Raw genomic sequence first — 12,906 nt, 5'->3', positions numbered from 1 at the left:
CTGATAGACCAGTAAGTGATGATTTAACAATTAGTAAAACTACAGTGAATCTGAGAATCAATGACCTGAATGGACTTACCATTTTAAAAAATTTAAAGCGATTTAATTTAACTTAGAAATTCAAAAGATGTCATTTGTTTGTCCTAATGAAACAGCATATACGACAGTATTAAAAGTACAGAGGATTTTTCTCTTGCCACCACTTTCCTTAAACTCTCTACATACACACCAACTATCCCCTTTAGTTTCTCTCTTGACCTTGACATACTTTCCTAGTTCAGAAGCAGTTATTTCTCTACATTTTTCACTTCATGAAAAACCTTTAAAGAAATGAAGATGCCACATTTGTAACAACATGGATGGACTGTGAAAGCATTACGCTAAGCCAGACAGAAGGACAAACAACGTATGATCTCACTTATATGTGGAATCTAAAAAAACAGAGGTGCCTGGCTGGTTTGGTTGGTAGAGTATGTAACTCTTGATCTCTGGGTCATGAGTTTGAGCGCCATGATGGGTATAGAGATTACTAAAAAAAAACCAAATTAAATCTGAAAACAGTAACAAAACTCATAGAAAAAGAGATCAAACTTGTCGGTACCAAAGGCAGGAAGTGGGAGGAGGAGAGATTAAGGGAGGTGTTCAAATACACAAAGGCTCAAGTACTAGGCATATAATGTACAACACGATGACAACACTGTTGTATAATATATACAGGAAAGTTGTTAAAAGAGTAAATACTACGAATTCTCAACAAAAGAAGAAAATGATTTTTTCCTTCTTTTTTTTCTTTTTATTTTATCTATATAAGAGGGATGTTAGCTCAATCTATTGTAATCACTTCACAATAAATATAAATCAAACCATCACACAGTATGTCTTAAACTTACAGTGATGTATACCAATTATTTTTCAATAAAACAAGAGAAAAATAGCCACATTGAATGTGGTTAACAGTCTGGCTGTGTTGATAGAAAGCAAGGAAGGGGCACCCACAATGAATAAAATTTGAAAATAATCAAACCAAATAGGAGAAAGGCTGCTCAGTTATCCACTGAAACTCAGTGTCTAACAAAGTCTGCAAGGCCTGCCTGCAGATATTTTAAAATCCAAAGTTTACCCAACAGGTAAAAATACCCAATGATACTAGCTACTTTACAATGCTAGTATAGCATGAACCCCCCAACAGTTGTTATGCTACCAGAGTTAGATCAAGGAATGAAAATGGAACCCAATAAAGTAATAGTAGGACTAAAATTCCATCTTGAAACTGACCTATCAGGACAAAAGAAAAAAACAGACTTAACCTAAGTTTCAAAATACAGAAATTACTCATGACTGAGTTTTAATGACTACACCAGGGACCAAACAAACATTTTCTCTAAAAGGCTAGATAAGAAAACATTTTAGGTTTTACAAGCTATATGCGATCTGTTGTCTTCCTCTTTTTTTTCTCCAACCCACTAAAGATGCGAAGACTATTCTTAGCTTAAGGCAGTGTACAAAAAAAGGCTATGGCCCATGCACCCCAGACATCTGGGCTGGAATTTATGCACCAGTTCCTCTTTACTCCTTAAGAGTAAAGAAACAGAAGTGCTCCTTACCATTTACTTCATTATAAATAAAAACATTTTGGCTGTTCACGCTATAGAAGAAAACCTTAAATGAGGATCTAATAATAATAATGAAGGTACAGAAGAAACATAAATGTATTGAAAGGCAAATAGTTCACACACTGGGAAGGAGGCAAATCTGCAGGAAAAATAACACTTTGTAAGATACTTTTAGCCACAATGGCACAAGAAATAAGTACTGTTCTATCCTGACCTCTATGCAATGGTAGTAAGAAATCAGAAAAGCTATTTATATTTTATTCTCCAGAATTAAGCAATTTAAAAAAACTGTACTAATAGTGTGATAACCAATCTTCAGCATTTCCAGGTATGTACCAAGGGACCCAATTTTTTTTTAATCCTTAGCAATAAAATAAATGAAAATTGGGTCATTAAAAAAAGGGGACATATTGGGGCACCTGGGTGGCTCAGTAGATTAAGCCTCTGCCTTCGGCTCAGGTCATGATCTCAGGGTCCTGGGATCGAGCCCCGCATCGGGCTCTCTGCTCAGCGATGAGCCTGCTTCCCACTCTCTGCCTGCGTCTCTGCCTACTTGTGATCTCTCTCTCTGTCAAGTGAATAAATAAAATCTTAAAAAAAAAATGTCTATTGGACATTCTTATAAAAAATAAGGGGGGGTGACATATTAAAAATGAGAACTGCTATTAGAGCTAACGCCTTTCTTAAACATAAAACCATTTTTCTTTCTGCAGTTATAATACTTTGAATTAGGATAAGATTTAGGGCACACTGTATGTAAGCTAATGGAATTTTCTTACTATTTTTTTGTGGGAGGAGAGGGGAAACGGAGACTCTAAAGCAGGCTTCAAACTGAGGGCAAAGTCCAATACAGGACCAACTGCCCGACCCTGAGATGATGACCTTAGCAGAAATCAAGAGGTGGATACATAACCAATTGAGCCACCCTGGCGTCCCCAAGCCAGTGGAATTTTAAATAAGTCTCAAACATAGATTTACAGAATGGAAGCAGCAAGAGGAACATAAAGGAAATGGAATATTTAAATTTAGAAATACCCTACCCATGTTTCATGACATGGAGATTCCACAGTTTCATCACTTCTTTCTCTCCTTCATTAACATCAGAAAATTCCTCAATTTGCTAAAAAGAAGGAAAAAAAAAAGAAGGAAAAAATACCTATTAAATACAGAAAAAACAAAATTGGTATTTCTAAAAAAAATTATGAGACAATCAAAAACAATTTTTGTAACTAATATCATCATCTTATTTATACAGCAAAGTGGCAACATTTGTTAAATAAAACTTTTATTCAAGTAGTAATTTTAAAAGGATTTTAAAATTTTAAAATTCTAAAATCACGGTCAGTGGTGATAACCCTAAGTTATAAATAAGTTACCTACTTCAAAAAAATCAAAACACGATACAAAATCACAAGAAGAAAAGCTGTATGTCCTTCAGTTGCTAACTATTCAAATGACACAATTACAAAAATTGTGGACTCCTAAATTCCTTCATTTAGAAAGGAGTCCTTCACACTAAGTTAAGAGTTTAATTCATATTAAACAACTAATAGTTTTTAAACATGAATTACTTCATCATTAAGATTCTAAAATCACGGTCAGTGGTGATAATAGTAATACTCACTGTAATGGTTTTTTCTCTTAGCCATTCAGGATCTTTTTCATCTTCACTATCTACTTCCATTTCTTGTGGACGGAGAGGTAAACAAGTATCACTATGGAAATAGAGACGATTGTGTCCACTACTATACGTTCGCTGCTGTTCCACTTCTCCGTCTTCAGATTCAAGAAATTCAGACATACTTGCTTTTGTTCGTTTTGGTCTGATGAAAAGAAATGTTGATGTAACACTAAGTGACAGGGATAGGATTCTTTCTATTTCATACCTCTCAAATAGAGTACATTCCTCTGGTACAGGTTCCTTTCTAGGCATGCACATAGTAACTTCCACTGGGAGAATTCTTTAATCCCTCTAAGCACTGTAGCAGTAGTGACATTAACATTTAAGACACAGGAAAAAGTTCTAAGGAGGAAGTGAAAAAATCGCTACAGGGGCTGGAGAGAGTTATAAAACAGTATACCACCCAGACACTTAGCTAATAATCTGAAATAATGATTCCCACCCTAAACAGTAGCCCTGTCTGGCTCTCCTTTGTCTCCATCACCAGTAGAAGTCAGAGAGTAAGTTTTGTTGTATGATGTTTTTACCTACCTACACACAAGAATATGTGTGATAGGTGTTCTCTTTACTGGTCCATTGCGACTAAAAGCAAATCCAGGCTGGCGATGAATATCCTGAGGATTTCCGGCATAGGAGCCATCATAACACTCGTTGATAGAAACATCTATCCTAGCACCTTTCGGATGATACTGTAACAAGAATGCCAAAATGCTGAGAATAAGGAAATATTAATTATCTCTACCCTAAGTATCTATCACTCTAATTTCGTTAATTAAAAAGTACCTGTAGCTCTTAATATTTTGAAAACTAAAATGAGCCACACATGAGAATGGTGAAAGGGAAGTCAGAAGACCTGGAGCCAAGAAGATTTGTGTTAAAATCCTGGTTGTGAGGGGCGCCTGGATGGCTCAGTAGGTTAAGCCGCTGCCTTCGGCTCAGGTCATGATCCCGGGGTCCTGGGATCGAGTCCCACATCGGGCTCTCTGCTCAGCGGGGAGCCTGCTTCCCTCTCTCTCTGCCTGCCTCTCCATCTACTTGTGATTTCTCTCTGTCAAATAAATAAATAAAATCTTAAAAAAAAAAAAAAAATCCTGGTTGTGATAATTACTGGCTTGGTAACTTTGTACAAATTATTTCTTGTTTGAGTAAGAATAAAGAAATCACCACTTAATTCAAAGAGCCAATGTGAGGATTATATAAGTCAATATAGTGCACTATGCAAATATATGTAAGCTGATCACTGTAATTCATGCATATAGCAATCTACCAAATGCAAAGATTTGGCATTTTGTGTAGAAGCACAACTTATTATTTTTATTTTTAAAAGGATTTTTTTGAGAGAGACTGAGAGAAAGAACGTGGGGGATGGGGAGCCTGAAGGAGAAGCAGGAAGCCTGACATGACTTGATCCCAGGGTTTTCTCCTAAGCCAAAGGCAGATGCTTAACCACCTGAGCCACCCCAAGAAGCGCAGTCTTTGAAAGTCAGACTGTCTTATATATTATTGGTAAAAAGAACAAAAAAAGTTACTTACAACATAATTGAAGATAAATCTGCTGTGGCAGAGTTTCAGATGCTTGAGTAAACTATAAAGTTTGCGGCAGTTCAGAGTACACCACGGGCAATGTAGATCATCTCTTGCTTCCGTCTGTTGTCTTGTATTGTTGTTATAAAGGAACTTTAAATAACAAAAAAACAACAAATCTCCAACTTAAACATCTCAAGATATTGTTTCGACATCACCCTTAGAAACAGTTAAAACAATTTAAAAAGAAAACCAAATTAGAGACATTCTTTTAAATATGCCAAAAGATGTAACATGCAAAACAAAGCCATCTCATGATTACTTAAAAAAGGGCCAGCTATGTTTACCTGATAAAATATTCTTAATTTTTGTCGATTTTCACTTGAAGTATCTTTTTCTTTTCTTGTTTGTAGGTCTGTATTCAATGATTCTTTAACAGCTGAAAATATACACTTTTATATTTAATGCAAATACATGCTATAAAAAGTGAAATGATGTATCTTATAAAACCATAAAATTTTCACAGAATTCGACCTATAGTACTTAACACTATTTTTTTTTTAATTTTTTTAAGATTTATCTGAGAGAGAGAGACAGTGCACGCGTGCGCGCACACACACACACACAAGCAGGAGGGGCAGAGGGAGAGGGACAAAGAATCTGAAGCAGACTCCACAGTGAGTGCGGAGCCCTATGTGGGGCTTGATATCACAACCCTGAGATCATGACTGGAGCCAAAACCAAGAGTCGGACACTTAACCAACTGAGCCACCCAGGTGCCCCACTTAACCACAGTTTTTGTTCTCATCCTTAAGTTACTGGCAGGAGCCACTTTTTCCCCTTAGAACTCCATCTCTCTCTCTTAGAAGCACCACCCCCCACCAGCCTCTTAAAAAAGAAAGAAAGAAAGAAAGAAACCAAAAAACCCTCTTATATTATGAAAATAACTCTGGGGCGCCTGGGTGGCTCCATGAGTTAAGCCTCTGCCTTTGGCTCAGGTCATGATCTCAATCAAGATCCTGGGATTGAGTCCCGCATTGGGTTCTCTGCTCAGCAGGGACCCTGCTTCCTCCTCTCTCTGCCTACTTGTGATCTCTCTCTGCCAAATAAATTAATAAAATCTTTAAAAAAATAAAAAAGAAAGAAAGAAACTCCAAATAATTATATGTAGTCACTATAGTTTAAGCACTCTGAGGTCAGAGGTTGTTTTGATTGGTCTTTATATTCTCAGTGCACAACAGTGAGCAGTGAGTGTTGGTTTAACAAAAACTAAATTAAAAATGACTGTATTAGTATCACCTCAAATCCAAAAGATAATGGCCATTAATAATTTGGGTATATTTCTTTACAGACTTAAAAATAAAATGTTTTTATTTTCTCTGACACAACTAACCATTTCATATGTACAATTCTGTATAAAACTTTTTCTCAGTTTCTTTGAAACACTTACTTATTAAGACTGGCCACAGAGTATTTTAAGACATGCCCAGAGCACAAATGTACTTGAGAAATCTTTGCCCTGACACAGGCCATTTCTTACATCCCTTTGACTCTCACAGTAACAGACACACAATGAGTGGACATGAGTGGTCAATGTCAAAGACAGCTGTCTTAAGCCTTCTATCTTCTTTAAATAAAGTTAAATAAAAACATGCAGATGCTCTTAATTGAGGGCAGTGTTCCTATCAGGCAGATACAAATGACAGAGCACTACAATGCATCTGAACCTTAACTCAGCAGAGTTAACTCCATTTCTAAGTGTTTTTCCTCTAAAAATTTCCTACAAAATGTAACCTGGTAAAATTCAAGTTATGATGATCCTCTTCCAGCCCTAAAACTGTAAAAACACTCTGAAATACTGATTCAGTTCTACAACATATACAAATCTTCACATGATTTATAAAAAGCATTCAGTTACAAAACCATTTATATGGCTGCAGTTCCAAAATCTAAAAAGGTATGAAAACCAACTGTTTTTCTCATGAGCTTGAGAGAAATTTATTTGGTGGAAAAACTTGTCCTAAATTGACATGAAGCTATCTAAAGATGGTGTTATATAACATATGGTGCATATATATACATACACACAGACACACACTTGTGTGTGTGTGTGTATATATATATATGTTATATATACACTATATATTTCATCGTGCTTTTAAAGTTTTTTTAAAATAATTCCCAAACAGGGGGCACCTGGGTGGCTCAGTGGGTTAAGCCGCTGCCTTCGGCTCAGGTCATGATATCAGGGTCCTGGGATTGAGTCCCGCATCGGGCTCTCTGCTCAGCAGGGAGCCTGCGCTTCCCTCTCTCTCTGCCTGCCTTTCTGCCTACTTGTGATCTCTGTCAAATAAATAAATAAAATCTTAAAAAAAAAAAGAAAAAAATTCCCAGACACACCTGTTGTAAAACATAAAGAACTGCTGATATTTCCCAAAGAATAATTATTAGAGCAAACGGCAAATAAATTAATCTGAACCCAAGTCCTAACTCTGCAAAACATTATTATTATTTTATTTCTTTCTTTTGGTAATCTCTACACCCAATGTAAGGCTCAAACTCAAAATCCCAAGATCAAGAGTTTCGCGTATTCTCCAACTTAGCCAGCCAGGTGCTCCTGCAAAGCACTACTCTGACAGCAGTGTTTTCTTACCTATAGTCTGAGTAGGTTTAACTGAACCAGGCTTGTTTTCTTGATGAAGACTCTCTGAATTTCTAGTGGCAAGAGGCTTGGCAATAGGAGCTGTAGATTTGTCATTGGTTTCTCCTGTCCAACGAAGAGTGAACTGCAATGTAGGTCCCTGAGAAAATGTTTCAAATGGAGGCAGCCTCTAAAAAAGAAAACATATGAAAAGAGTGAAGGTTCCACATAATGAATTTAAAGAAATCATAGGAATAAAAAACCCTCCTGATATCTATTACAATAAATTAACATGGATCTGAAAACCTAAAATGCCTAGAGATGGCCAGGCAGGTAAAGTACACAGATGGCACAGGACAGACTGAGAGCTCAGGTTGCCCAAAGAGGCAGCCACTTAACAACAATGGATGAATTGCTGCCATGTGCAAACCGAACCCCAGTAAAACCAGATTTTCAAATTTGTTCAAAAGAAGTCAGAAATCCAAGACCTCGTGGGAAATCTTCCTATTCTTACATGTTGGTAATCAACTGAAAAATGGTTTTAAAACAAAACTGTTGGTAAGCAAAGCCTGCCAGTGTGCAACCTGTCAGATGACCAACTACTTTCTTTTTGTAAACTGAACACTACAGCAATTAGAAATTGTCCTGACTTCTTCAGCTTCAATGCCAGCTGCCCCTGGTTTCTCCTTTTGGGTTCTGGGACTCTGAACTCTTTTGGCTTTCCTCCTCAACCTCTAATCACTTATAAGATGACTCTTCTGGTCTCCTTAATTCCTAGCTAACATTTAGCCATCTGCCCTAATCTCTCACCTATCCTTAAAGATACACTTATTAGATTGATGATCACAAATTGATTCTTTATACTTGAGCTCCAAAACTGTGTATCTCAACTGCCTCTTGGACATTGCCACTTGGATGACATCAATGTCACCCTAAACTGAACTAAAAATATGTTTAGATATGAATTTATTTTCTTTCCGTCCCAGGTATAATTAGTTTTGTTCCTAGCATTATCATTCTACTAGTGACCCTAACCTAAAAACTTCAGAATTACATTTGAATCCTATTTTTCTTTTGTTTCTCTTATGTAATCATCAAGTATAGATCCTTACTACCTTATTACTACAGTATCTTAGCTGCTCTTCTCCTTCTAATTTTTACTTCTCAATTTATATATAGAAGACCAAATAATCTTCTGGAAGACTGCTTTCATGCTATTCCAGAGAAAGCTGTTTTTTGGGGTGCCTGGGTGGCTCAGTTAAGCATCCACCTTCAGCTCAGGTCATGATCCCTGAATAAAGCCCTGCATCTGGCTCCCCCTCAGTGGGGAGTCTCCTTCCCCTTTTGCCCCTCCCCTCTGCTCATGCTCTCTCTCAAATAAACAATAAAATCTTAAAAAAAAAAAAAAAAAAGAAACCTGTTTATTTTACTGCCATACAAGCCTAAACTCCTATAACTTTATTACAAATAATCCTCTTAAAACTGTAATTCTGGACAGTAATGAAATAAAAGTGTGCTTTTATAAACCAGTTTTGAAAAAGTAAGTCTCTCCATATCTAGGTATTTATCTCATAAAAATAATTGCAATGCATAAAGATACATGTACTAGTATATTTACATTTGTGAAAAGGTAAAAAAAAAAGTTAATAAAATTGAATTATCCATTAAAATTGCATTGGTTTAGTAAATTATGGGATATTTATTTAAAAGAATACTACAAAGCTTTTAAAAAGAACCGAATGTAGATGCTTTAACTTTAAAGGGATGCCCATATCATAGTGATTCAATTTCTTGGGAAAACCCAACAACTCCTGTATTTTCTTGTGAATAAAAATTTAAACTTTAAGAAATTTAAAACATAATGAACACCTGCAGCAAATTCAAACACCACAGATAAGCATAAAAATAACTTAAAATTTCATCACCTAGAAGTAACCATTAATTTTAGAAAAAGTAGGAATATATACAGAATATTCAGTAAAAACTAAATACCATGGAAATCCTGTCAAAGACGATCTTTTTATATTTAATATATTTCCAATTTCTCACTACTTTAATATTTTTGACATGATCTGTTACATCTTTTCAGTTAACCAGTTCCTAACCTTGTGACAAAATTGAGAAACTGGGCTTAATTGCTAATGCCTAGAAATACAATTAAAATGTCATCCACGTTGCCAGTCTGCCCCCTCGGTAAGGCTGTCCCCAGTTATTCTCACATTGAAGCATTATGTGTCCTCACATCTCCAACTAGACTGTCAATCTTTTTGTCAAACTAGTAAAGTAGTATCTCTGATTTTTACATGTCTTTGAATACTAGTAAGGTTGAGTATCTTTAAAGGCTTGCTAGCTAGTCATCTATACTTGTCGCCTTAAGAATTGCATGATTGTCCTTTAACCATTTTTCCTATTTTTTTTATAACCATTTTTTAATAACCATTGCCTATTTTTCTTATTGATTTATAAAATTACAGATTTATAATAGCTTTTTGTATGTTACTTCTTCCTTGGCCTATCATTTGTTTTTAACTTTAGATTTTTATAGTGGAGAAATGATTCACTTTCATTATTTTATGCTAACTTTCACAACATACTTTTAAGAGCTTTCTTCATATTAAATTATATTAATATTCACCTACATTTTTCCAAGTTTTATAATACTAACTTTTACATTTATGAGTCTTCTGCAGTTTATGATGTCTAAGTTTATTTACAGATGGCTGTAATTGTGACAGTTCTGTCACAATGAATGGTGTCTCCCACACAGATCTAATACCAATTTTATCAGAAACTAAAGTCCAAAAGCACACGAAACTACTTTAAAACAATGTTTCAGTGATCCAACTCATCTATGTTTACTGTACCATACAATTTAAAGGTTTGTGGGCTTTTTTTGTTTGTTTGTTTGTTTTTTACCTTAATAGTATGTTCTACTATCTGGTAAGTAAATGTTTTTAGAAAATTTCCACAATATTCCTTTGAAACTAATTTTAAGGCTTAAAAAAAATCCTGGGATTTTGCTTGTGATAGTACACTGACCTAATATGTTTGGAAATAAATGACGTCATTATTCTATTGCGTCTGCCTACCCAAGAAATATATTTATTCTTTCAAGTCTCAAAAAAGTTACTTTAAATTTGATTCATCTCAGTTCTGCAGATTTCTTGACAAATGTATTATTGGTCATCGTTATGTTGCCTGCTGTTACTATAAACAGGATTTACAACAATTTGTTGTGGTGGTGGTGGTGGTGGTTGTTTTTAATTCAAGTTAGCTAACACATAGTGTAGTACTGGTTTCAGGTACAACAGTAGTTAACATTTATTGAGCACTTATTTTATGCCAGGCATGGTGCTAAGCATATTTATTTCATTTAATCCATCAATTCTATGCCTCGTTTTCTAGATGAGAAAACTGAGGCACAAAAGCTTAAATAACCTGCCAGAATGCCACACAGCTAGGGAGTGAAGATCTGAACCTGGCAGTCTGGCTCCAGACTTTCAGCGCTTTCCACTGAATACTCTGACTAGGTAATCTTTATTTGTATCTTTCAAAGTATAAAAACAAAGGATTCTTTACTTCCAACATGAATTTGCATCTGGGAAAGAAAACATCAATCAAAAATGGGAGTTCAGACTATAACGTGCTCCGCCTTCTAAGCAGTCCATACCTTCCCATCAAGAATAGTCTCCCATGTTGCTCTTTTCTTGCTTATTGGACATTCTTCCATTTCCTGCATGGCTACTTCATATTCCCCATCTAAAAGCTGTAAGCGCCTGTTAGACAAACACATACACTTTAAAGTAACCTGTGTATTACTGTTAAGTACACAAATTCTACATATTTAGATTTACACTAAAAAGCATTTATTAAATTTATAAACTAGCTTACACACCCAACAAAACTTTGAAATATACCTACTCTCCATTCCTGACAAAAGCAATTTTAATGATTTGCACTAGTAATTACTACTAGAGAATTACTTCATTACTGTAGCTACTCAGACATAACTTATTATGTACTAATATATAATAATATGTCTAAATTCTCAAAACTTGGTAAATTTTAAACATTAAGTATAAAGCACGAGTGTAGGCTTTATACTTTAATGAAATGGGATAACAACAGTGTTATAATACTTGCCTTAGGTAACCACTAAGAATTATGCCTCTGTCATTTCTGACTATTGAAAAAATTTGAACTAGAATTCTTGACTTTCATTCATGACCAATAAACTCGATGATTATGACTCTGGTAACTATAAGATCCTGGGGGCACCTGGCACATATAGGTGCTCAATAAACATTTCATGGATGAATAAGTGAAAGAAATACCAGTTGAACCAAAGAATTATGCCCATACTCACAGTACAGTTTTAATGTATGTGTACATATGTGTGTTTATATACAGTTTGCATTACTTTTTTTCATACCTTTAAACACTGGTAACACTACCAACCTAAACATCATTCTTCAACCATGCTTAATAATTAATTGTACGTCACAAGAATCTGGCTTCTCGTCATCAGTCTTGGAATAGTTCTGTTAGGTGGTAACAACTAACATTTATTGAGTGCTTACTATGTGCCAGGCATTATTTGAAAGACTTTGCATGTTTCATTTAATCTTCCCAACTCTATGAAGTAGATTATTCCACTTTTCAGAAGAAAAAACTGAGGCAGAGAGATTAGTAGCTCGCCTTAAGATGACAAAGTAGCCAGAGCTAGCAACTGAATCTGCGTAGTCTAAGTCTGACCTTAATACCAAATGATTTTGAGACTTAAGAATTTGTCTTTACGCTATGAGCCTGGAGTTATTCTACTTCAACAGTCTAGCAGTAAAGCCATTCAACTTAACATTTAAAAAAGTTATTCTACGTATTTGTATAGGTAATAATACACTCATATACCTCTAAACTGAAATGAGGCTTCCCTCATGTGTTTACATGGCTGTATGATATTGTTTTACAGTTGTGCATTTGATGGCTACAATCCAGTTTGCTCTCCTACCTGTAGTGCATGAGGAGGCCCTTTTTTCCCCACAGCCTCATCAACAGTGCTTTATCAGTTTTTTTATCTCTGCCAAACTGGTAAGTGAAAAAATGACATCTCAGTGTACTTTTATATTCAGATGTCTTATATTTTCCTTTTTTCTAAACATTTTATCTCTCACTCATTCTTCTACTAGGCTGTGGTATTTTTCTTAATGAGTATGATCTTATTATATTAAAGAAATGAGACATCAATCTATAGTAGGAGATGAAATTAATTCTCCCTTGTCATTTTATTTTTGACTTAGCTTTTGTTTTCAGAGTTAAGTTTTTAATTTTGCTCTGTATTTCATACTTTTTCTATATGGCTTTTGAATTGTAGTCATTGTTTAAGGAGACTTTAACTTCTCTGAGATTATAAAAAGAACTTTTTACACATCTAACTCCTGAGATCTTGG

The 12,906-nt window shown here is 35.2% G+C and overlaps 1 protein-coding gene across 2 annotated transcripts in view; it reads right to left on the bottom strand.

The window, feature by feature from the left end:
• Positions 1–12,906, bottom strand: part of SUZ12 (SUZ12 polycomb repressive complex 2 subunit) — a 43,507-nt gene that overhangs the window by 2,438 nt on the left and 28,163 nt on the right. For both annotated transcript variants that reach the window (XM_082707341.1, XM_082707342.1), the window contains 7 exons: positions 11,130–11,235; positions 7,472–7,649; positions 5,166–5,257; positions 4,828–4,971; positions 3,826–3,983; positions 3,238–3,436; positions 2,654–2,733 (listed from right to left, as the gene is read on the bottom strand). In XM_082707341.1, coding sequence (XP_082563467.1) covers positions 2,654–2,733; positions 3,238–3,436; positions 3,826–3,983; positions 4,828–4,971; positions 5,166–5,257; positions 7,472–7,649; positions 11,130–11,235 — 957 coding nt within the window. The remainder of the gene's footprint in view (positions 1–2,653; positions 2,734–3,237; positions 3,437–3,825; positions 3,984–4,827; positions 4,972–5,165; positions 5,258–7,471; positions 7,650–11,129; positions 11,236–12,906) is intronic.

This window comes from Mustela nivalis (assembly GCF_964662115.1).
Source record: "Mustela nivalis genome assembly, chromosome: 17".
NCBI classification, from domain to species: Eukaryota; Metazoa; Chordata; class Mammalia; order Carnivora; family Mustelidae; genus Mustela; species Mustela nivalis.
This window is presented reverse-complemented; position numbering and strand designations above follow the sequence as displayed.